Source organism: Oryctolagus cuniculus, chromosome 9, assembly GCF_964237555.1.
Source record: "Oryctolagus cuniculus chromosome 9, mOryCun1.1, whole genome shotgun sequence".
Classification (NCBI taxonomy): domain Eukaryota; kingdom Metazoa; phylum Chordata; class Mammalia; order Lagomorpha; family Leporidae; genus Oryctolagus; species Oryctolagus cuniculus.
In genome coordinates this window covers 11,524,449-11,550,316 of record NC_091440.1, presented here as the reverse complement: position 1 = coordinate 11,550,316, position 25,868 = coordinate 11,524,449, and the positions used below count along the sequence as shown (strand labels likewise).

At 41.7% G+C, this 25,868-nt stretch overlaps 1 protein-coding gene across 2 annotated transcripts in view; it reads right to left on the bottom strand.

Moving 5' to 3' along the window:
• NALCN (sodium leak channel, non-selective) overlaps positions 1-25,868 on the bottom strand; it is a 375,525-nt gene that overhangs the window by 153,486 nt on the left and 196,171 nt on the right. For both annotated transcript variants that reach the window (XM_051849987.2, XM_051849988.2), the window contains 2 exons: positions 23,559-23,726; positions 17,098-17,289 (listed from right to left, as the gene is read on the bottom strand). In XM_051849987.2, coding sequence (XP_051705947.1) covers positions 17,098-17,289; positions 23,559-23,726 — 360 coding nt within the window. The remainder of the gene's footprint in view (positions 1-17,097; positions 17,290-23,558; positions 23,727-25,868) is intronic.

Below are 25,868 nucleotides of genomic sequence, written 5' to 3'. Positions count from 1 at the left end.
TATTTGTTAGTTAACTCTAACTCTTTAAATTACTGTGTACTTGTATGCTTTCTCGTTGGTTCTCACCAATTATTAGTGATGTTCCTTAACTCGTCTTTTTTATGTCTAACATTCCTTAATAGAGTTGTTTTGAGAATTACTTTAGAAGTGTGAGGATATCTACATATGTAAGCATGATCTCTGTCTCCCCTCTCACTCTGTCCATGCAAAGTTCTTAGAATAGGACCTCACACATAAAAATACTCATATACAGTAACTGCCATGAACAATAATGGCTGTTGGAGAAATGTCTTTCTAGACTTTATTAGTAATAATTATGCTCTCCAGAAAGTCCTCTGCCCTTCATATCACTGTGGAACACACATGAACACACTTACCTACCTGAGTATCTCTGCTAGAAAAACCAGTCACGCTTGTGTCCAAACAGCAGGAAACGCAGATGTGAGGTTTGTGGGTTTGGGATTTTGTTTCTGTTTTCAGCTTACTTTTGTTTTTATTTCCCCCTTTAGGTTATTTTAAATGCTGGCTAAATTTGGGTATAATCCTTATTGTACACATCATATTCTGTCTGGAACAAGGCAGACTATAAGATATGATGAAATGCTTTCATCTAGCTGAGTAATACAGAGAACCGCTCCTCCTCCCTCGCCGGCATGGTGTCCCCCCCACCCCCCATCTTTCTCTATAGTCCCTCTGGTGGTTTTAAGTCCTCTCTTTCCTCAGCCTGAAATGACTTGATATATTCTAAGAGCCAGGATAGGACATGTGTCTAGACTGTTAACTCAGTTCTCTTTCTGGTTGGCATACTTTATTTAAAATGCGTCATTTTGCTCAGGAAGTTCATCATGTACATTTGTGTGGGGTTCTTGTCCTTTGCCTGCTGCTTTTCTCTCAGGGTTTCTGAATGGGTCGCCCATGGGAAACTAAAACAACAACAGAAGCAAGCAAGGACAAAGACCACAGTAGCAGCAGCACAGCCCCAAGTCTGAACTCGCCCCCACTGTTCTGTCCACATCCAGCTCCTGATGTTGCTTCCCTTGTGTGCTGCTCAGTGTGAGATTATAGGATGCAAACTCTAAGCTTCCATTAGCCTGGAGGCTCCCATATCCGCCACCCTCCACCTGCATGTACCTGTGCTCAGCTACCTGCACGCTCACCCATATGTGCACGCACACTGTATCCCATCATGCTCCGGGAAACGAAGGTTTAAAAGTGATTTCTAGAGACGTCAGAGACAGTCCCTGCAGAGAGTGGGCAGCTCACCAACTCAGTTCAGTAAGGCTCTGTTATATCCAAGTGATGTGAGGCAGGAATGAGTCCATATATCATTCAATAAATAGACCGTTGATTAGCTCTGTGTAGGAAATGGCTACTGATAAGCTACTTCAGATCTTGATATTGATCTGCCAGTTTATCTTACTTTTGTGAGATAGAATCATTTTTAATCCTTTGCATTTTGTGCAAAGTTGCAAAGAACTGTTTGAAAAGAATATACTATTAAAGTTTAACCTTGCTCTAAAATGCAGAATGCTGAGCATCCACTGTACAGTTAATTCCTCAATCACTTGTGAGAGGCCGTTCAATATTGGGTTGTCTGATTATAGCTGGGAATTTAGTCATGTTAAGAGTTTGGCTTCCGGCCAGTGCTGTGGCTCAATAGGCTAACCCTCTGCCTTGCGGCACCGGCACACCAGGTTCTAGTCCCGGTCGGGGTGCCGGATTCTGTCCCGGTTGCCCCTCTTCCAGGCCAGCTCTCTGCTGTGGCCAGGGAGTGCAGTGGAGGATGGCCCAAGTGCTTGGGCCCTGCACCCCATGGGAGACCAGGAGAAGCACCTGGCTCCTGCCTTCGGATCAGCGCGGTGCGTCAGCCGCAGCGCACCGGCCGCGGCGGCCATTGGAGGGTGAACCAACGGCAAAGGAAGACCTTTCTCTCTGTCTCTCTCTCTCACTCTCCACTCTGCATGTCAAAAAAAAAAAAAAAAAAAAGAGTTTGGCTTCCTATCCAGCTCTCTGCTATGGCCTGAGAAAGCACTGGAAGATGGCCCAAGTGCTTGGACCCCTGCACCCATGTGGGAGACCCAGAAGAAGCTCCTGGCTTCGGATTGGCATAGCTCTGGTCGTTGCAGCCATTTGGGGAATGAACCAGCATATGGAAGACCTCTCTCTCTCTGCGCTTCTCTGTAACTCTGCCTTTCAAATAAATAAATAAATCTTAAAAAAATGACACTAGTCACTACTAGTTGTTAATTGCCTGTTACACAGCAGGCACAGTGTAATGTGCATTTATTATCACCTTGAACCATCCTAACAATCCTCTAACTTGTGTATTATTACCCTTTTTTTTTTTTTTTTACAGGCAGAGTGGACAGTGAGAGAGAGAGAGACAGAGAGAAAGGTCTTCCTTTTGCCGTTGGTTCACCCTCCAATGGCTGCCGCGGCCGGCGCACCGCGCTGATCCGATGGCAGGAGCCAGGAGCCAGGTGCTTCTCCTGGTCTCCCATGGGGTGCAGGGCCCAAGCACCTGGGCCATCCTCCACTGCACTCCCGGGCCACAGCAGAGAGCTGGCCTGGAAGAGGGGCAACCGGGACAGAATCCAGCGCCCCAACCGGGACTAGAACCCGGTGTGCCGGCGCCGCTAGGCGGAGGATTAGCCTAGTGAGCCGCGGCGCCGGCCATTACCCTTTTTGTATTGATGAACAATTATAGGTAGTCATAAGAGAATACTTGAAAAATGTGAAGAAAGGCTCTATTTTTCTTAGATAAGACTCAACAAAATATTTAAGAAATAACTTTTTCATCAGTGAAAACTTATAGAAACTCATCCTATTTGACTAAGACATTGACAACTCTCAATAATGACTCTCATTTACTGTTGACATTGGTACAGCGGAGTAAATTGATTATTAAGATGTTAATGTAACATGGGGAACTGGATATAAAAAGATTGGTGGAAAACTGCCAATACATGGAAAAGTACAAAAACATCTTTCCTGAGAGAGTGCATGTCTGGGGACAGACTAAGAATATAAGGACACTTGATTCATGGAAGTGATGATTGTAGTTCAGCCAATCAATGATACCCACAGAAAACAGGAAAAGGCAACCATCTCTGTGTGACTCATACAGCATTAATATCGTCCCCTAAAAGGCGATACACAGGATATTATTTTATCACCTGTCATTGATGAGTCACCACGAAAACAGATTCAAATAGGAGCAAAACAAATAGCTGATGTTACAGCGGAAAGGAAATAAATTTTAAAGACATTTTTTGGGAGACAGTTACATTAAGCTATTCTTGTGGCATTCCTACAAAATGTAAAACACATTGCAAGTTTCCACTGCACAGTCACGTTCAGGCGTGGACAACAATTTGTCCTGACAACTCAAGATGGGACTCAAGTTTATGAGACTGTGAAAGCTCTGACAAAGTAACAGCCTCACAGGAAAACATAAAACGAAAGGCCTCAAAGATACCTGAAATTTCTCAACCAGTCATAAATTTTGGTCTTTGGTCAATAAAAATGAATTTTGTTCAATGAAAATATCCCCTCAGAGAAATAACATTTTCCAGTGTAACCTTCCCCAAAATAGCTTTTCTGCTGTTCTTCTGGAAAAGAAATAAGAAACAAGCAAAAATCTTCAATGACACTCGCCCCCATCTCTCTCACTCCCCCCATGTCATAATTCTACCCATCAAGATGCTCTGGCCGGTACTGTAATGTCTTCCTCTAGTGTTCCTGCAGATTTTGCTTATAAATAGATGGCCCTCATCTAACACCATTACCAAGATCCATACCTGCTGTGCTGACACATTCACTCCCGAAGACAAGACTTGATAAAGCTCTGCAAACTTACTTCCCTAGAAGCAGTCACCTCCTCTTGTTTAACCAGATAATCGGCAGCACCAGTGCTTGCATATAGCAAGTGTTCAGAATTTGTAATTATCATCCAGAACATCGTTGCTACCCCTTCAGACTCGAGTACATGTATGATACCATATTCCACCTCTTGACGTATTTGAGTTCTTTATTATGCTTTCTACTCAGAAATAAGTTGAGTTTTCCCTTAGGTTCTTGAATATGCTCCAGTTAAAGTGGTTGCTTACTACATTGTTTGCATCTGTCCACCTCATGGCTCCATGTAAAGGACATTAACAATATAACAGCAAAAATTCAGCATGATTCACTTGCCCTTCGTTGTACACAGATGAGTCACACTTTGTAAAAATGGTTTGCAGTGGACTATCCCATTAGGGAGGCATAACCATGAGGACACAAGAGCCAATGAGGAGACAGAATCCTTAATGCAACTGAGGGCAAAGAAACGTGAAGCTGCTAATAGTGATGCACAGTATTAGGATGGCTCACCTCAGGTTGTGCTTAGAGGGAACGTCTACCCAACCGAAAGACATGCAGAGAGGCCACTTTTGTTTTGTTCAAAATATATTAGTGATCTTCAGTTTCTGATCATGGGTGGAAAAAAATGAATTTTTAAAAGAAACCCAAGAGGTTCTGGATAAAAATGCAACAAATATTCTTTTAAAGGCCTATGTAAGATCCCAGGAAAATATGGATGGTCTATAATCTGAGAATCCCAAATCAGAAATGTTCCAAAATCTAAACCTTTTTGAGAACTGATGTAATACCATGAGTGGAAAATTCCACATCTGACCTCACATGACTGATTACAATCAAAACACAAGTGGACTTAAAGCACCATTTAAAGTTACCTTCAGGCTATGTGTGCAGGAAGTACATGAAACTTAAATGAATTTATGTTGAGAATTGGGTTCCATACCCAAGCTATCTCATTATGTATATGCAAATATTGCAAAGTCTGAAAAAAAAAATCCAAATCCTTCTGGTCCCAAGCATTTTGAATCAGAGATATTCAACCTGGAATGAAAGCTCTGGAGCCTAAAGACTTAGTGAGAAAAGAAAAGTCAACTTCCCCAGAGAATTTTTGATCTCTGCTACTTTTGGTTTTAAATGTTGCCTCAGGGAAAAGGGCAAAGCCACCAACACTGGAAAGGTGGGATGGGTAACAGATACACGCAGAAAGCTGGGTACTTGCTGGTGTTGACTCGGAGAGAGGAATGAGACCAGAACAAGAATTCAACGGCAGAGGAGGTGACAGGAGCTTGTGTGACTTGTGGGCCCTCACAAATGGAATCATTTTAGGACACAAATAGCACACAGAACCACAGGGAATGAACAGACTAGAGAACTGGTTATCCAAACCAAAATAAAGCTGTCCTGTGTCACAGAAGCTCCCCAGATTAATTCAGGTTAAATGAGGTTAAATGAAGGGCTAATATGTGCACTTGGCCTGAAAAGACAGGTGTTGCTGAGTCGTGCAGTAGACAACCCTCTCATATGCTCTTGGCAGTGGAAACATTAGCATCACTACTTTGGAATGCAAGTTTATCATTATCTATTAGAGCTGAAAAGACATTTATTCTAAAGAATAATTATAATCCTAGCTACTTACTCTAAAAATTAACTTCATATATATATTTACAATCTACAAGAATATCCAGAATGGCATTATTTGGTTCACAAATTTAGAAACAAGCATCCAACACCTGGATGCACTTACTCTCTACTGAAGTGTAGCAAATCACCACATATCTAGCAGCTTCAGGTAACACTCATTGAACACCTCATGGTCTCTGTAGGTCAGAAGCGTGGGCACAGTCTGGCTGTGCTCTCTGCTCGGAGCCTCTGAAGACTGAAACCAAGGCTTTAGTGGGGACTTCGCTCTCACCTGGAGCTTGGGGTCTTCTTTTAACCGTATTTGGTTTGGAGGAATATAGTTCCTTGTGGTTGTAGGACTGAGGGCTTTGACTTCTTGATGGCTGCCAATTAGGGGTGTCTCACAGCCCCTGAGGTCACTCTCAGCCCTTGCCATGTAGGTATCTCACAGTGTGGGCACTCATTCCTTCAAAGCCAACAGAAGACCCTCTCTCACTTCAAATCTCCCTCCAGGGCCTCTGATTAAGTCAGGTCCACCCAAGATAATCTTTTCATTGACTCAACATTACAAGATGAGCAACCTGCTCACAGGAGTCAAATCCCATCACATTCACAAGTCCTGCCTATATCCAGTGAGAGGGCATTCCGCAAGGTGTGTACACTAAAGACGGGTATGGCAGGATCATCTTAGAATTCATCTTCTATACAGGAGACTAAATTGTGTACTAGGCATATAATATGTAGTTTCATTTTAGCATTGACAATGAATGAAATAGATCTATGTGAACTCATTTGGTAAATCTTACAATGCTGAGCAATAAAAGTGAGAAGTAGGGCAACCTGAGCCATTTAAAACAAATTTAAATTATGCAAAAATATATCCTTTTCAGTTGGTGTTTATATAAACATAAAAAACATAAAGAACGCATCCTGGCCGCCGCCGCGGCTCACTAGGCTAATCCTCCGCCTTGCAGCGCCGGCACACCGGGTTCTAGTCCCGGTCGGGGCACCAGATTCAATCCCGGTTGCCCCTCTTCCAGGCCAGCTCTCTGCTGTGGCCCGGGAGTGCAGTGGAGGATGGCCCAAGTGTTTGGGCCCTGCACCCCATGGGAGACCAGGATGAGTACCTGGCTCCTGCCATCGGATCAGCGTGGTGCGCCGGCCGCGGCAGCCATTGGAGGGTGAACCAACGGCAAAAGGAAGACCTTTCTCTCTCTCTCTCTGTCCGCTCTGCCTGTCAAAAAAATAAAAATAAATAAATAAAAAGAATGCATCCTAATATTGTCAACATCCAATTTGGAAGAATAGTTCTGTGTGGCAGAAAGCGAGAAGAGAGTGGTGAGAAAACAGGCACCCCAGGGTTCAGGTCCACTGCTAACTTTGTGCTTGGTAAGCTGGGTGTGGCCATGGAGAATGTATTTTATTAATCTTTATGTCTTTTTGTATGTCTGAAATATTTCAGGAAAAAATTAAAACATAGAAAACCAGACAAAAATCACCAAAGGTGTTGGCTGTATTAATTCAACTAATACTTTCCATGAAGAAATAATTCTTGGATTTATTAAAAATGTAACTCTGTCTGGTAAATAAAAAAAATTAAGGAGCAGGTTGTTCCTTCAAATTTCTCAGTAATTCTTTCCATACATCTAAAAGCAGGAAATCTTGATTACTCATTTGGTGGTGAGAAGCAGCAAATAAATTAATTTGTAATTAAGTGTTTTATAGCATTTATTGCTTCTATTGTATAATTACTTTTTTGGACATGAGTTTAGAAGTGAAAATTCAATAGAGCAAGTAATTAGATTTAGAGAATGCAAATTAAGAAAAGCTGTATCAAATAAACAATTCTTAAATATTTTTATTATGGAGGTGAGTATATTACTTGTTAAATAAAAACTATCCTCTTTTGAGTAACTCCCAAACAAATGAGGCCTGTTAATTTAGAATATAGAAGAAACTGGAAAGAATAAAGATACTGAATTGATAAAGATGTATAGTGAATTTTAGTGCATTTATTTCAATAACTCCAAGGCAGCTGCTTTATATAATAAATGGAGGGTAAATGGTAAAATCCTAACAGGACTGCTCCTAAGAGTTCATCATACTACTATGGTGTTAATGTGAAGTTGTACATCTTTTGATAATTGTGCATAGCCCTTGGCTACCTTCCAGCTGTACTACAGTCTTTTTTTTGTTGAACTATTTGTTTAGTGGAGCATTAAGCCTTAGATGATAATGCAAATTAAAATGTTATCTTGGCCAGCGCTGTGGCATAGCAGGTAAAGCTGCCGCCTGCATGCCAGCATCCCATATGGGCATCGGTTCAAGTCCCGGCTGCTCCACTTCTGATCCAGCTCTCTGCTATGGCCTGGGAAAGCAGTAGAAGATGACCCAAGTCCTCGGGCCCCTGCACCCACGTGGGAGACCCAGAAGAAGCTCCTGGCTCCTGGCTTGGATTGGCACAGCTTCAGACATTGCGGCCAATTGGGGAGTGAACCAGTGGATGGAAGACCTCTCTCTCTGCCTCTCTGTAACTCTGCCTTTCAAATAAATAAATCTTTAAAAAATCTTACCTTGCAAAATAATAAATCAAATACTAAGCTTAAAAATGCTTTTGTCAGGGGAAAACTTGCCATCTATTTTTCTGGTTTTGTTAGAGAGAGAGCTCTTGTTTATGCCCATCTGTTTTACAATCGTGAGTGGCCTGTTCCTTCATGAAAAGCTCATCTAAACTGTGCTCATAACATCATCCGGTCATCCCAACAAAACCCCTCTGCTGGATGATGGCTCACAGCAGGACTTGATCTTGCTTGTCACTCCTCTTTAGCAACGTGTTTCTCTGTTAGGTCCAAACTAGCATAGAAAGTGACTGGCTTGAGAAGACAAAGCTGTTTTACTAAATTATATCAATACATAAAAATCAAAGCCTGCCTTCTCTGTCTCATGGGATTGAGTGCTACTGTCTCCCCTACTTACTGATCCCATGGCACACTGTTAAGGTCTTTGGGAGATTTAAGACATGGTTAGTGCCTCCAACCTCAAAAACACCAGGGCAGAAATGTCGATGATGTGTGACAGCAAGTGGCCAGTGCCGTACAAACAGGGGAGCAGAAATCCTCACTTCATCTACTCCATGCCTGACAGTGAGCTGGCTGCTGTGCAGGGAGCCATCTAAGCATTGTGGGAGGAGCTGAGGACCAAACACTTTTGTACAAGGAATTAAACTCCAGCCCTCTTTCAATCACATATGAATTTACACACTCTGCACATATAGGGCACATTGGGGCTATGGAGATGAGGGGAGAGGGAAGAGCGGAGAAATCTTGTGCAAGTTCTCTCTGCTTCTGACGATTATAGTGTTTACTATGGCTGTCTTTCCAACACCTACTTCCTCCCAAATGATTAAACTAAGCCAGTCATTATCATTGCTGTCATTTTGCCAGGGATTAAGGATGACAACACTACCACATCCTGCCAATGAGGCATGGAACAAGTTTGCTAGTCAGGCAAAGAGGATAAACTGGGAAAGGTGTTCTTGGCCCTACGGAGGTGGCCTGGAAAGAGGACCCACTGAATCCTCAAGATATCATCACGAAGCCTGGACACGATACATCCCTTTTGCTAACACATAGAGAAAGCAACTCTATTGGCTTACTAGGGCTGTGGTAACCAAGAACCACTCAGAGAGGCTAAGAACGGAAACTCATTGTTTAAAGATCAGAAGTCTGAAGTGAAGGTGTTCAAAGGGCCATACTTTCTCTGATAACACAAGAGAAAAATCTCCCTTTGGGGATTTTAGCTTGGGCATTTATCAGACTTGCTTGGTGTTCCCTAGCTCATAGATGCCAGTCCAATCACAAGCATGGCCATCTCCCAGTCTGTCTTCACTTACATCTTCCCCCTGTGCATGCCTGCCTCTGTCGAAATGACACCTTTTCTAAGAGTCTCAAGTCATATTGTCCACCTGAGAAACTCATTTTAATGTCATTACATTATACAGTCACATTTTGAGGTACTGGTGGTTAAGATTCCAACATGGGGCTGGCACTGTTGCATAGGAGGTTAAGCCTCTGCCTGTGGTGCTGGCATCCCACATGGGCACTGGCTTGAGTCCTGGTTGCTCCATTTCTGACCCAGCTCCCTGTTAATGGCCTGGAAAAGCAGAAGATGGCCCAAGTGCTTGGGTCCCTGCATGCACGTGGAAGGCCCAGAAGAAGCTCCTGGCTCCTGGTTTTGGATCAGCCCTGCTCCAGCCATTGCAGCCATCTGGGGAGTGAACCAGCGGATGGAAGACCTCTCTCTGTGTCCCTCTTGCTCTTTCTCTGTAACTCTGCCTCTCAAATAAATAATTTTTAAAAAATATTTCAACATATCTTTTTTGGGGGACACTATGCATTCCAAAAGAAACCTGCCTTCCTGAAACTTACCCAATCTCTTTAATTTTGGGGGATAAATCTTACTGTTTAAGCCAGTTGGAGCCACATATCTTGGACAAAATCCTGTAGGCTTTTTTCTGTAGGCTTTTTTGATGGGATAAAGGCAAAGACAATGACAGGGAGGATATTAGGTGTCCTGCAGGAGTGAACAACTAAGGAAAGAGAGGTCTGGTACACTGAGCCAGCTGCTTTGTGGAAGGATCATAGACGTCAGTTTGGGCACACTGTCATTATTCATTCTTCATTTAAAAACCTACGCACTATCTACTTGTGGCAAGGATTGTACTAAACACTGAGGATTCAATGAGCAAGACAGACACCTTGTCTGTGTTTAAAGGCGGTGTTGGGGGAAATACAAGCCTACAGAGGGGAAAAAGTGGCTGGCACCGTGGCTCACTAGGCTAATCATCCACCCGCGGCGCTGGCACCTCAGGTTCTAGTCCCGGTTGGGGCGCTGGAGTCTGTCCTGGTTGCCCCTCTTCCAGTCCAGCTCTCTGCTGTGACCCGGGGGTGCAGTGGAGGATGGCCCATGTCCTTGGGCCCCGCACCTGCATGGGAGACCAGGAGGAAGCACCTGGCTCCTGGCTTCAGATCGGCGCAGTGCACCGGCTGCAACGCACCACAGTGCACCGGCTGCAACGCGCCACACTTGGGGGGTGAGCCAATGGAAAAAGGAAGACCTTTTTCTCTGTCTCTAACTCTGCCTGTCCAAAAAAAAAAAAAAAAAAAAAAAGAGGGAAAAAAGTATCAGAGAAGGAAAAAAGATATTGAAAAGGATATTCTCATCAAATCTGTCTGTTCTTTGCCTGAAGGGAATGGAGAACTTGGAAACATTTTAAACAGGAGAGCACCATGAGACAATTCACTTTTTAGAGGCGTCATTCTTACTGTAGATAGAGGTTGCACTGAATCACGATAGAGGAAGGGAGACCGATGGTGAGAGAGAATGTTGGTCTGAGCTAGGGTGGTGGCCCTGAGGGTGGCTTGACTATACAAGGTTGGAAGATGTGAAAGATGTAACCCTGCTAAGACTCAAAGATTACCTGGATTGGGGGTGGGGGGCAGCAGATGAGAGGGGAATTGGAGGCAGGGGAGATTCCTTAAAAAGCTTCTTAAAAAGCAACTAAGGAAATGCTGGTACTTTGCTTTACAAGAAGGAACACTGACAGAGCAGTGGTTTGTTTTGGGAAAATGGTGAGTTTTGATATAGTAGATGAGGATTGAAGCTTGCTAGCATCACATCACCACTTCTGAACTCCTTTTCACATTTTCCCCACAAGAGCAGTCAGCATTGACATCATTGCGACTGTGGAAATCACATTCAACACTGAGATAAGTTGAGTTTAGGATTGTGGCTTATTTCCAGTAGAGGTGAACATTCTATTTGTGAGAGTTAATAATTCTTTCATTGTTTCCACTTGATTAGTTCTCTATTATTTTTGAAATGCCCCTACATATCTGTCAATCTCTATTTGTCCAAGGCCAATATAGTGCACCATCTATTGGTCACATTTTCACATTTTGTTTTTTCAAGGAGTCCTAGGAGAGTTCCACCCTCTGGGTAACAACTGGACTGACTCTGGTCCTATGTACCCAGTGTCACCTGGAATGTCCTATCTTTTTTTTTTTTTTTTTTTTTTTTTTTTGACATGCAGAGTGGAGAGTGAGAGAGAGAGACAGAGAGAAAGGTCTTCCTCTTGCTGTTGGTTCACCCTCCAATGGCTGCTGCGGCCGGCACACCGCGCTGATCCGATGGCAGGAGCCAGGTACTTATCCTGGTCTCCCATGGGGTGCAGGGCCCAAGCACTTGGGCCATCCTCCACTGCACTCCCTGGCCACAGCAGAGAGCTGGCCTGGAAGAGGGGCAACCGGGACAGAATCCAGCGCCCCGACCGGGACTAGAACCCGGTGTGCCGGTGCCGCAAGGCGGAGGATTAGCCTAGTGAGCCGCAGTGCCTGCCGGAATGTCCTACCTTTAGTAGGACATGGAGCACCAGGTGCAGCTGAGGTCCTGACAATTTCCTGACGCCACCCTCCGGCTGGGTTCCAACAATGTTATTGCCTCATCCAACTTCTTAATTTCATTAGGTCCCACAGAACTAGTTTGTGATAAACTCTTCCAGAAACCATTCTTTCTGGTTATTTATTGATAAACATTTTTATTCTGGACACTCAGTATTTCCTGAAAAGCCAACCACTTTGCAGTGTGTCTGCCAGGGCCCACATGACTGTCCTGATAACAGCTGGAAGGAGCTGTAGATGCTGCCTTCAAGGCCTCTAAGCCTCTGGTTCACCATCTCTAACAGGTGCTATCAGTTATCATATTAGGCAAATATTACCATTTTAAAAACAAGTGAAGCTCAAATTCAATATCACCCATGACTACTTAGTCAACAGTGCTTAAGTGTGATTCTAAAATCTACACGTTTTCCCATTAAAACAAGAAGGGAGATGAAAAATATTAAAGAAATGAACTAAATGGGAAATTGATGGTCCTTTAGACAGTATTGGCGTATAAACACTTGGGTGAAATTCTGATAGGATTTTCTGATTCCCTAATAGGGTTAATTTCACGGCCTCATTTCCCGTGAAGATTCTTCTACCTATTGGTATTGCAGGGGTACCTGGGTCTTCCACGTGCGAGTCCCTTAGAGGGTCACTTTGTATGCCTGGGCGGCTGCTCTGTTTGCTTCTCTGGAGTCTCCCGGAGTCTGGATGGGGAAATCGCCCTCACATGTCTGTTAAGTCCTCCCAGAGTTTCAAAGTAGGTTGCTGGAGTCCAAGCTCCTAATCAAACCTGTTTTAATTGTATGTCTAGTTCCAGTTTCATAGATAGCCTGCATCCCCTAATGGCTGAGTCAAGATCCCACTGGAGAAACTGCCATAGGAAATTCACCTCCCCAGCAGCAACACGGAGCCCGCCTTCCACTCCAGGCTCTTTCTGCCCCTGCCCGAGTCCTCCCGTCTGCAGGGTGAGTGCTCTCCCCAAGTCTCACAAACATTTCTGCATTTTCTTTTCCTGCATCATTCATTCCACAGCCCTATACAAGTTGCTGGTAGCCAGCCTCTGGGATGACCAGACTCAAATCAAGATAATATCAACAAGTTTTCATTTCACTGGGGATATATGTTTTTCTCTTATAGAAAATGTGTTCTCCTCATGTGCTGTGCTTTGACTAAGACTATAATTAGCCAATTGACACTGAGAACTCAACCACAAGATAAAAATGGAATTGTGCTCAAGTGAGGGAAGGGAGACCCTCGGATGGGGGCCTGAGCAGAAATCCAGCATCAGGAAACAACTACCAGTCGCTGGCACTTGATTTGATTAGGGATGGTAACGACTTTTTTGTCAATGTCATACTGAACATTTCTTGCAAAATTTCTTTTTTTTTTTTTTTCAGAGATTGAACTTTAATTACGTCCATATGCAAAGAAAAGTCTACGCCATCCAGCTACTTCACATGGTTGGCTTGTCAACCTTGTCAGCTGCTGAATCACTGATTAGGGGCCTTGTCAGCACTCGGCTGCTTTTGTTAGGATGGTCAGAGTAATCAGGCAGAAAGGCAAAATTGAGTAATTGGAGATCAGAAAATGTAATGCTACTTGATTACTATTATGGCTGGAAATGAGAGCAAATCTAGAGGGACGAAGTCAGGGCTAAGCTACAAAGCAGCCTTGTCTTTTATGTGGCTGATACTACCACCAACTCCCAAATGTATTAAATAGGGTGTAATCCAGCCTTTTAAAAAAATGCTTCCTAGGGCCAGTTGTATTGTTTTGGGTATTATTCAAGATGCACAATGCAGGAGAAAAATACCATTTTTAACCTCTATTTTGGAGGCTGAGAAAAATGGAAGCTTTAAGAATAATTTGTACAGGTTGACACAGCTAAGAAGGTGGTGAAGCAGTGATGCAGATCAAGCCTCGTATGACACGAGTGTGCACTCATAGCAGCAGTGGTTGTCATTCAGGCCCTTTGTTCACAACTCTGAAATTAAAAACATTCTGAAAATTCTCAAAGGATTTTTTTTTACTTTGGTAGTTTATTGAACTACAAAATCTAATCTGATCTGAAAATTTATTTATTCCTCCTTGACTAAAGGGTGAGGTTTTGCTACTGAACATTAATCTGTTGATTACATAATACGATTTCAAACAGTGCTGGGCTGGGGTATTATACCGTTTTAATATCTAGAACATTCTGAACCCTGAAAGCCAACTGGCTCAAAGAGGTTTTGGGTAAGAAACACAGACCAGTGAGATGAAAAGGGAAGACATGGGAAAAGACGAGGATTTATATCAAGATAAGACTGTACATGAAGAAGGAAACTGAGGTTTTGTTGTTCCTCATTTAGCTTCCTGGTGCCTAGAACAGTTGCTGACTCTTGGGCCTTCATGAATGTGTGCCGAATTCAACTGGACTAAAAGATGGACCTTGGTAACGACAGTCTTAGTGTGTGCGAGATGGCTATTGCTGTTTTTTTTTTATTTGCCCAGTGGGGGCAGGCTAGGAGAAGGGGGGCTTAATTGCTTGCAACTCTCCTGCCCTGGAGAGCGAGCTGACCACCCCACCCTGTTGAGACAGCTCAAGGGCAACACCACCCTGTGAGTGAGACTTTAGAACCAACCATAGGCAATCATAAAGCTTGGCCTGGCCAGTATCCAGGGGACTCCCCTGGGATAAGGAAACAGCACTCCTCATGCCAGCCTTGGTGCAGGCCAGGGCCTCGCAGTGTCCTGGCAGTCAGCCGTAATCACAGACTCAGACCCCTGCCAGCCCTGCTTCTATGCTTGCCCAGCCAGGTGCTTCCACTGGAAGGGCCCCTTGCATGGCAGGACGCAGCTGGGGCAACTCCTCCCTACTCTGCCTCAGCACTTTGCCGCTCCTGGCCCCTACACTTTTCTTCCTTGGCTCTTCACAGCCACACAAGTGCAAATGCCTCAATGCAGGAGTGCCCAGCAAGGAAATAATCCCCACACCCACTCCAATATTCACTCGTCTGCTGACACTCAGTGGGAAACACAGCACTGGGGAGCCAGATCTAGAATTGCCTCTCGCACTCAAGGTCACAGAAAGTGAGCAGAGTTCGGTCATGACATTCAGTTTGGCTTGTCTTACCCACTCCCACATCTGGCAGTTCAGCACCTGAGGCCAGTCATTGTCCCAGTGCCGGACACTGCCTTCTCCCATCTCCTCAGAATCTTAGGGCAGAGTTCCTTGACCTCATAGGTCTTTAACCCCCCCCTCTGCTTGCTCTCTCTCATCAACACTGCAGCACCATCACACCTGCACGCAACTTCAGAGGTCCTTGGCCTCCTCTCCTCCTCTTACCCTTGATCGTTCTTTTAGTTCCAGAACAAGAAATGGCTCACCTGAGACTGTCAGCCTTGCTGCCCTCAGCCTGGAACACTGCTCTCTTACACTTCAGTTGTTTGTACCAACTGTTCTTCCGTAACTGCCTGTTCCAACAACCTTTCCTGGACTTCTCCGTTCCTGGTCATGGCTCCGCCTCTGGGTTCCCAGGGAGCCTGGCGCCTACCCTCGTTACAGGTTGCAGAGCCTCATGTGTCTCAGCTGAGGATTTCTGGAGGCGCACTCTACTGTGTTTGTGTCTCCAGGCTCACCAGAACTGCCTGCTCTAGGTCGGCTAAACCCAACAAATGCTTAGGGAAGCACTGTAGAAAAATCTGCATTATAAAAAGGAGGAATTTCCACATAGGAAGCTAAAGTAACAAATCTAGTAAATACTTTAAAAAATAATCACAGTTATATTAGTCTTTCCAGTAGGAGTACAGACTTACTTGCTCTCAAAGCTTAACTTAAAAAAAAAGTGTTGTATGTTGTTTTTACCCCGAATTTTTCTTTCCGTATAATATTTAAACTTTTGGTGAAAACATAAACATATACAGTATTTTTCTTGGTCATTATAGTTGCTTACATTTCTAAGTTCACTTGGAGTTAAATTTCTGGATCGTCTGGTTGGGGGCTGTTTCTTTTACATGTGTACCACTTATACATTGATTGATTATTAGCCCAAGTGAATTCTGATGAGACTGTAGAAGGCTTACAGATACTCTAATGACATGTTAAAGCTGAAGAGTCTATGAATTTTTATCATATTGGAAATTAAAAGTTTTCTTCTAGATTATGCCTGACATAAAAATGCATGAACTGTGAAACAGATTTAATACTAACTCAGACAAAGACAAAACAGAAACTTTAAACTTCTTCCCTATTTTAACCGATAGGTGCTAACAATCTTACCTCCCATTTTTATTGGTTTCAGTACCTAATTCTACTAGTTTAATTCCAGAATTTTAGAATTGATGAATAATCTGAATTTCAGTGCTGAAAATGTAGTCAAACATCTGCACCCCAAATAAGACAACTTTAAATACTGAAATTTATATCAAGGTATCAAAAATATGACCATAGTTTGAAACACTGCTCAGGTGAAGTTATGTTGATTCGGATCTGGCTGAAGAGCCCATGAGAGTATTTTAGACATGGAAAGCCAAGACACTCTGGCAAAAACAAACAACCCTAAATGAAAGGTCTCTGCGAGTGAGATCCCAGTGGAAAGAACGGGCCATCAAAGAAGGAGGTACCTTTCTCTCAAGGGAGGAGAGAACTTCCACTTTGACTATGACCCTGTCGGAATAAGATCGAAATCGGTGAACTCAAAAGGCTTCCATAGCCTTGGCAACTCCTGACTAGAGCCTAGGGAGATTCCTGATGCCATAAACAAGAGTGCCAAATTGTTAAGTCAACAACAGGAGTCACTGTGTACTTACTCCTCATGTGGGATCTGTCCTTAACGTGTTGTCCAATGTGAATTAATGCTAGAACTAGTACTCAAACAGTATTTTACACTTTATGTTCTGTGTGGGTGCAGACTGTTGAAATCTTTACTTAATGTATACTAAATCGATCTTCTGCATATAAAGATAATTGAAAATGAGTCTTGATGTGAATGGAATGGGAGGGGGAGGGAGAGGGAGATGGGAGGGGTGCGAGTGGGAGGGAAGTTATGGCGGGGGGGAGCCAATGTAATCCATAAACTGTACTTTGGAAATTTATATTTACTAAATAAAAGTTAACAAAAAGAAGTTATGTTGATGTTAATTATTATTACCAAAGTAAGAATAATAAAGAAACGAGTGCACTTTTTACTCTTACCCTTGGGAAAGTTGTGAATCTGTCCAGCTCTTCCACAAAGCAGAACATCTGCAAACTAATTGCTGACATCACAATCAGGAGACTGGCAGTAAACACAACCAGACTCCCAAGCTTTTTTCCTGGACCGAATATCTTGTATACGAAGTCTTCTAATGCAGGTGAAATCTTAATGAGTCGAACCACCCGAAGAACCTTTCACAGGAGAGAAAACCATACACACTTGATGATTCGTTTACACTGAATCTTAAAAAGCTCACACAAAAACAGAAATGCCACACACTATAAAAATCACACCTTTTCATTGGAGCATCTAGAGACTACACATAACAATACAATAACTGAGATAACAGTCTGACTCAGTGTTGGTCATATAGCAAGAATAAATTTCAAATGTCGAAATGGAGGGAAATGGTTTTTATCATATTATGTCATCACTCAAAATGGTATTAACTAACTAGTATATATTATCGGAACAAACTTGATGTTCTTCTAATGTTCAAATATGTAATAAAATATTTTCATTTATATTGTCTCATAAATTAAATTTTTCTAGGCATTTTTACATATTTATAAAGAATAGAAAAAGTTCTATCAAAAGTAAACAAAGTCTTGTAGCTGACGCTGATATTCCACCAAACACTTCCTCTTTCTTCCTTTAAATAGTGGAAAGTCTTGACTTTTAGCTTAGCAGGTGACTAAATCTAGAGCTTTGCACTGCACATACAGCCATGTGCCTCCTGTGAATGAGGCTCAAACCTAAGGTATGTGAAGCAACTGATTTGTGCCACTTCTGGCAGCTTTCCCTGGAGACAGTTTTTATACATTCCTTTGGTCGGGACATGGAAACATTTGGAGTGGCCCTTTGGACCAGAAATAGGAGTTTGTATACGACAGGACAGATCCAGAACAACAGACTGGGTACAAAATGACCAATGAAACACAGCCATTGAGATTTCTACCAACTGGTGCAAAGAAGCACACTTCTATATTAGGTAAATATAGTATTTTGGATCATTACGACATGTGCTTATTATCTATACCATAGATAGGTAGAAATGTATAGGTGCATTATAAATGTAACAAATATATATTTATCCACGTATATATTTTGCAAAAATTTTCACCCACAATTCATTCATTCACTCATTCATTTAGAAAATACTGATTGATGATTGGTGCTAAGCACAGGTTGGGACATACATTACTCAATGGTTATTACTAAAAAGGGACCAGAATACAAAGGCACACTCTTCAGGGCATATCTAAATGATTAAAAAGTTTACCTTGTGTTTAAGTAAAAGCCAGAGAAGGTAGGATGGAAAAATACCATTTTAAAAGAGGTTTACCCAGGAGGTCATCAGTTTCTTTTTAAGTGTTTCTAAGAAATATAAACACTGCCAATCAAAGTGTAACACATTACTGCTTATAAGGTAAGCTTCAAGTCTGGAGGTATTAAAACAGGAAATTGTGTCCTTCCATAAATTAAACATGGTATGTAGGATGGTAGGCTGAGATGATTCCATATCAAGAAGAGGTTAAGCTGTCTGTGACAGATGAGTATTATACTTGGAATACAGCAAGGAACAGGAAATGTGTTTAAGAAACTAGATTTTCAGTTTTACGTATATAAAATTGCATGTTTGCTTTTGCTTTTCAAAAGTCCCTAGTTTCCTACTCTTCCAGATTTTTCTCTGGCAAATCACTCCCCCTCCACTTAGTCCATGCGGTCCTGGAGGGACTCCCCAGACCCCACGACCCAGGGCCAGCCAGTGCACTCAGAGGGACCCGAGTCACCCTCAGGTCTTACGCTGGACACGACCAAGAGGTCTGTTGGGTTTCATTCCTGGTAGGTACTGCTGGACTCATCACGTAAGCTTAGGCTTCTAGGAGCATCATGGAGAAGGGCAGCTTGAGAAAGAAGCCGGCACAAAGCAAAGGTGAGTGAAGATCTAAGTGGAACCCCTGGGAAACCAGAAACCGTTCTATGATCTGGGTTTTGCCTTGATGAGGCCACAGCTTCTCCTACACTATGATTAAATATTATTAGGGCCGGGGGTGAACTGCACTGTTACTATTGTTTGCAGGGCACTGATGGTTGGGTTGGTAGCCATTTATCAAGTCAACTAATGGCACAAATGAAGAAGTATGGAAATGCATATTTTCTAATAAGAACCTTAACCTGATACTTAAAGAAGAAACTTTATGGGAGAAATCATGTTGGTTAAATGAATCATCATATTGCCTGGTTAAGAGACCAGTTTCCTTCTGCCATAATTCTTTCCACATATTTCCAAATCAGGACAGGCTACACTCAGCTCATCTTCCCAAATAAGAAGAAAGCAGCTTTATCATGAGAACTATTAAAATATTTACCCCACTAAGTCTCAAACTTCCAAATTTTGTGACTATTTCAATGACATAATATTTATTTCAAGGTTACCAAAAATGGCATATATTTGCTCAACTTTGAGTTTTTATGGGTGTTCAAAACATGGGACAAGACAAAATTAACATCATATTAATCTCCAAGAAAATAACCTAGAAAGATTTCACGTTTTTATCTGATTCTTCCATTTTAAGATCTAAGTGATTTGGTATCTAACTGTGAATAAACTGATTCCAGACAAGTTTATAGGAACAATTTAACTGGTTCATAGCCCAGATTTCAGTATTATGCACTTTCTTCACTTGTACTAAAATGGTATTTCAAGGACTGCCTAGGTAATTTTGAGTCCCAACCTGGATTCTAGTAAAAATGGCCTCTGCACATTTGAGAAATTCTGATACATTAAGATTTCATTAACTTGAAGAAACAGAACTTCATACAGCTACCACACTGGGGATTTGAGCAGCATTTTCATAGGGTTAAACTTGCATCCTTGAAAAGGAAAAAAAATGTATTTCAGTGACTCTAAGTGTATCTTTTCACTTAGTCAGGGATAAGTATGTTTTTCACTCGGACTACTCTACGAAGCAGCCAGGTTTTGATTTTAATTTAGTAATCCCGTAAATACAACAATAAGGTCAACCATAGTCTCAAACATAAGCCTGTTGTACTTTCTTCCCAAACCACATCTTCCTGGTCTCTTAAAGATCACACTGTTGATTCATGGTGAGATGCTGTAGAAATTGTAGGGTAAAGAATATGAACTCTGCATCTAAACATCTTGGGAATACGTTTCAGCCCCACCATTTATTAGGTATGTGGTCATGGGCAACTCATCAGGTCTTGTGATCTCAATTTACATGTATGGCATTTAATGAACACAGCACTGTGCCAGGCAAATAGCAGATGCACAAGAAACACTGGCCAACATCGTCACGATCATCCTAGGGAAGAACCCAGAATTCTGCAAGACTTTCCTATTTCTCATAAGCCTGTGTGCCCCCTGTCCATTGTGTGCCCCCTGTCCACACTGGCCTTGGTGCCCTTTCTGGTTCATATCAATCCTGCTCCTACCCGGGGATGTGTGTAATGTGTTGTTCTCTCTCTTTCTGGAATGTTCTCAATAGTACAACTCAAGGTATGCCCCCCGACTTCACTCAGTCTCTGCCTGAATTTTGCTCTGCTTTGTAAAGAGGGCTTCCATGAGCATACTTATCTAAAGCAGCAGCCCAATCCCACATTTTCCATCCTTTTTATCAGCTTGCTTCTTCCATTAGGCACTCCCATGACTTGCCTTCTACATTCCTTTGTGCACCTGTTGGTGAATGGTTTGCCCTCTAGAACTGGAGTTTACAGAGGTGGGGCCCTCCTCTGTCTTGTCCTTTGCTCCGTCGTCAGTAGTTGCAGTGGTGCTTGGCATACAGTATATGCTCAGTGAATATCATTTCAATAAATGAAATAAAAACTATCAATAACTTGTCACAGAGCTAATTGATATTTTAAAGGAAGACATTCTGCACTAAATGGTTTACTTCATTTAAATGTAAAAAAACGTGAAACTGAGTTAGGAAAGACCTGAGGCCAGACAAGGAAGAAATTGAAATGAGAAATGCGAAGGTCAACAAGGCAAAGAGAGAGTAAAGTAGACTCATAAAGGGTCAGTCTGTCCCAGACCGCGTTCTCCAAATGTGAGACTGAACAAAATTTCTGATGCCTAACCTTCTCCAGAGATTGCCTTTTTTTTAACCACAAAATAACTTCTATTTATTTCATTAGAAAAATATAAACATAGCCACTGATGGCAAGATACAGATGAGGGGCTGGCGCTGTGGCGTAGCAGGTAAAGCCGCCACCTGCAGTGCTGGAGTCCCATATGCGCACCGGTTCGAGTCCCAGCTGCTCCATTCTGATCCAGCTCTCTGCTATGGCCTGGGAAAGTAGAAGACAGCCCAAGCCCTTGAGCCCCTCTACCCACGTGGGAGACCCAGAAGAAGCTCCTGGCTCCTGCCTTTGGATTGGCGCAGCTCTGGCCATTGCAGTCAATTGGGAGGTGAACCAGATGATGGAAGACCTCTCTCTGTCTCTCCTCTCTCTCTGTAGCTCTGATTTTCAAATAAATAAATAAATCTTTTTTAAAAAAAGACACAGATGAAAATCACCCAACCATAAAATGTTATGAATTATTTTCTAGAATCAAATACATAGAATCTATCTATGTATATAGAATGGTTTGAACAAATTTTCAGCTAGTTTTAGATAAGTAAACTAAAGATAATGAACAATTTCTGTTGGTTTATTTCTTTCCAGTCATTTTCATTTATAGATATGTTATATACATGCATATATACGTATATGTAATGACAAGTGGTTACATATAATTTTAAAATGTTTTACATTTAAATAAAACAATAACATTTCTAAGTTATTATAAATTTATCATATTCATTTTAGGGTCAACTTTACATTGTGACATACTAAGCTAATTTAAACTAATTTAACCCACTTTTACTCTCATACACAAGTCTAAAATGGGTACCTTTGTACAGAAAATTTTGACCCAATAACTTTTCACTGAAAACTCACCTGTCAAAGGATACAGTGATTTTGAGGCCCTCAACATGTTTTATGTTGTACGCTTGGTGGAATACGCAGTGATATTTTTCTTAATTGGGATGAACAGGTTTGTAATCTGGATATTTTCTGCTCTGTTCACCAGCTATGTTCTCCTTGATTATGCAGAATGATGCCCTTCGCGGGGTACTAAATGACCATGCTGATTTCGGGAAGCCAGACAGCTTATGCAAGAGCAGATCTCGACACACACACACTAGGAAGGCAGGTTTGCAGCAAGACTTCCAAACGCATGTCTCTCCCACCCCAGTCATCTCACATAAGATAATGATGCCTCAGCATGGAAACCAACAAAGAGTGAGGAGTTTACGCCCAAAACTGTCCAGGGAAGGGAAAGTGTGAACCATCTATAACCCCCAGCAGCTTCAATGCGTGACTGTGAAGCTCAACTGGAGGCGGGGCTTCCATCTGGGCAGGGGAGGGGGTATCTACCTTTCATGGTTGGTGAATTACATTTTCACGTCCTTTCCCTAGGCAGCAGAAGAACTGAGCTGAGCCCTGATCTAGCAGCCAGAGTTACACTATTCTGAGGAAGACAGCTTTGGTACCAACACATGAAACCAGTGAAGTCGAAATGCATGTTCTCTCTTCTAAAGAGTTGAGTCCTGTTTCTCTAAACGATTTCATTGAAATTCTACTACCATGTTGTTTCCCAAATATTCAAGATATCTCTGAAGAAAACAATGCACATTTGGGTGTCTGTATGTTAATTTATATAAATGGCCAAAATGGAGTCAGAAAAGTGACTATATTTGGGATGCTTTTGATTAGGATCTATGATAAGTATTTTAAAAAAGCAATGAATCCCTTGCAACTATCCAACAATTAAAAATTATATAACCAATAAATACTATTACTGAATAACTAGAAAACAATGTCATTCAATATATCACATTGGAAAAAATAGATATACAATTATTATATTTATAAGTATCATTTAATCCTCACACAGAAAATAATAGGCATTTATAAATACCATTTGCCCAACTAAAATCTGTAATGGTAAACTTCATAAATCCTTATTATTTCCACCGTAAATCATTGTTGAGCATGCTTTAGCGAGGGAGCTATACACTTGAAATTAAATCCATATTTCCTCTTCTTCAGAGTTTGTGCCAACATCTTTCAGAGTTTAAGATTTGATATGTACTTCAGATACATAATCTCACAGGTATATAAATATGTACATCTGTGTACTGCTAATTTAGGATTAATATGTAAAATAGATGGACTCATTACTTGAATTTTCAGGAGCTCTAAACACAGTTGTTATGATTTATAACTACACTATTCCTGAAGTTTAAATGGTCACTGGGCCTCTCTTAAAGTCGTACTTCCTAGGCAGTTACTTTATATAATCACTATATAAAGTCACAGAATGTGACTAATATTTACCCTGGGAAGAAAATAATTTTGAAGATAAATAGACATTATTTTGTGTTACCTGGAAATACGTGAATTGAGAATGATAGAGATCTGGATACACATGAAGAGTAGTTCCAATCACAAGGAGCAGCTCGAATTTGTGGAGAGATGAGCTAATATATCCAGTAAATCCCAAACACCATATCTTCAGAAGTGCTTCCAAATCAAAGAGCACCGTAAAAGCCACCTGAAGGAACAGAGACATTGACATTGGAATCCAAACCACAAGTTGCTTCAAATTATTTCAGGTATTTGTCAGTGCATAAATTTTATTTACTGTCGTAAGAACTGAAGAGCCCTATACAATCAAGAATGACATTTTACTTAAAGATGGATTAGAAACACTTCAACAAGAATTTGGTAGACCAATGCTATTTAAATAGAAAAATAGTTAACATTTTGAATGTCTGCAGTGGCATTTTGAATGATTGTGAGTGGCACTGTTTTGTTATTATCTACTATTTATTATCATTTATAGGCAATTGCCATATATGAAATTGTTGCATTTCTAGAAAGACTGCTTTTTTAGTATAAACTACATTTTTCTAAATATTAAATTTATATAATGTATATGGTATATTATAAAAAAATTGAAACCAAAACAACATTGAAATATGTATCCCTCATGCTTTGGGCCACATGACAAGTGGAGATATTAGGATTCTATACCTAGCAATTTGCATGTGTGTGTCTGCATACGTAAGTATATGTAATCTTAATATTAAAACTTAATAGCTACAGTATCAGTTGATTCAACCTTGTAATAGCCAACATAAATTCTATGAATTTACTGTTAGAAAACAGCAATCTTACACAGCACACCTATAAAGGCAGCATGGTATTTTCCTTTATTGGTCCTGCAGGCAAGAATTCTCATTTTATAAAGGAGGTTGTAACTGGAATTAAAATCTGCAATATAAGATTAACTTGCAGTTAAAGGGCAGAAGGGCGAGTGTTGGGATTTGTCATAATATATCCTTCTGAGAAGACATCACACAAGTTTTAGAAAGGCAGGAAAAAAGGAGAGAGCTCACTTTCTCTAGGCCAGTACTGAGTATCAGAAGGCATTTTCTTGCGCTCACATTGGGCAGATGTGGAAAAGAACAGAGTTAGTAACAGAACTTTTTTTTTAAGATTTTATTCACTTATTTGAGAGGTAGAGTTACAGACAGAGGGAGAGACAGAGAGAGAGAGAGGTCTTCTTTCCTCTGGTTCACTCCCCAAATGGCCACAATGGCTGGAGCTGCACCGATCTGAAGCCAGGGGCCAGGTGCTTCTTCTGGGTCTCCCATGTGGGTGCAGGGGGCCAAGCACGTGGGCCATCTTCCACTGCTTTCCCAGGCCAAGTCACAGCACTTTATGGAAAGGAACATTACAACCTATACAGAAGGTTTATTTAGATATGAGAAGGAAATTAGCATAACTTCTCAAAGCTACAATATCTGTAGATTCTAGTGGCTTTTTATCTTTGATTGCCATTTCCCTTTGTTAAAAAATGTGAGAAAGTAATATATGATGACCCCGAAATAACCTTGAGTGGAAACGAGGATGCTAGTTGGCTGCTTGCCCACCTGTCTCATGCGTTGTATGTTAAGGTCTTTGTCCATCCTTCCCCTGGCAATCTCTCTGCTCTCCCGGACACACGTGGTCACACGAGAGAGGGCTTGCTCTTTATCTAACACTCTGCTGCTCGCTTTGCTCACTGGCTGAGAAATAGGCACGTGCCTCCCAATAAAGGATGTAGGTTCTACCTACTCTTTTATCAGCTGCACGATTTCCCTATAGAGCTCAGCATTTATTTAACACTGGAGTCCATCACCAGGTGGTACTCGAAGGAATCGCCAGGAAGATGGCTCAGTCTCTTCTACTCCAAAAACAAGGCTGCACTAACCACCCTTCTGCATGTCAGACTTCACCGAGGCTCTTAGATCTACAAATGGATGTCCCAACTTGGCATTGCTGGGGCAAGGAGAGGTCAGTGTACTTTATTTTCAGAAAAATATTGAGAGATCATCTTCAAAATATTGTAGTAAAACATTTGCCGCCTTCTCTTGTCCCAGATGTAGGGCAGCACCAGTGTACTCAAAGTTGCTAATTACTCCTCATCTGTTCTTGTATTGGTCGTGCAGGCTTCATTTCTTTTTAAAATAATTAAAATTTGCTGTTCATGAATTTGTCAATATCCTATGGTGCTATTTTTTGTTACCAGTTTTTGGAGTTGTTGATATTGAGACAATTAATTTTTTGTCTGCTACATGTACTACAACTACTTCTTCCCTAGTCAATAGTTTGGTTTTTAATTTCCATGTTGTTAGCTCCACAAATATAA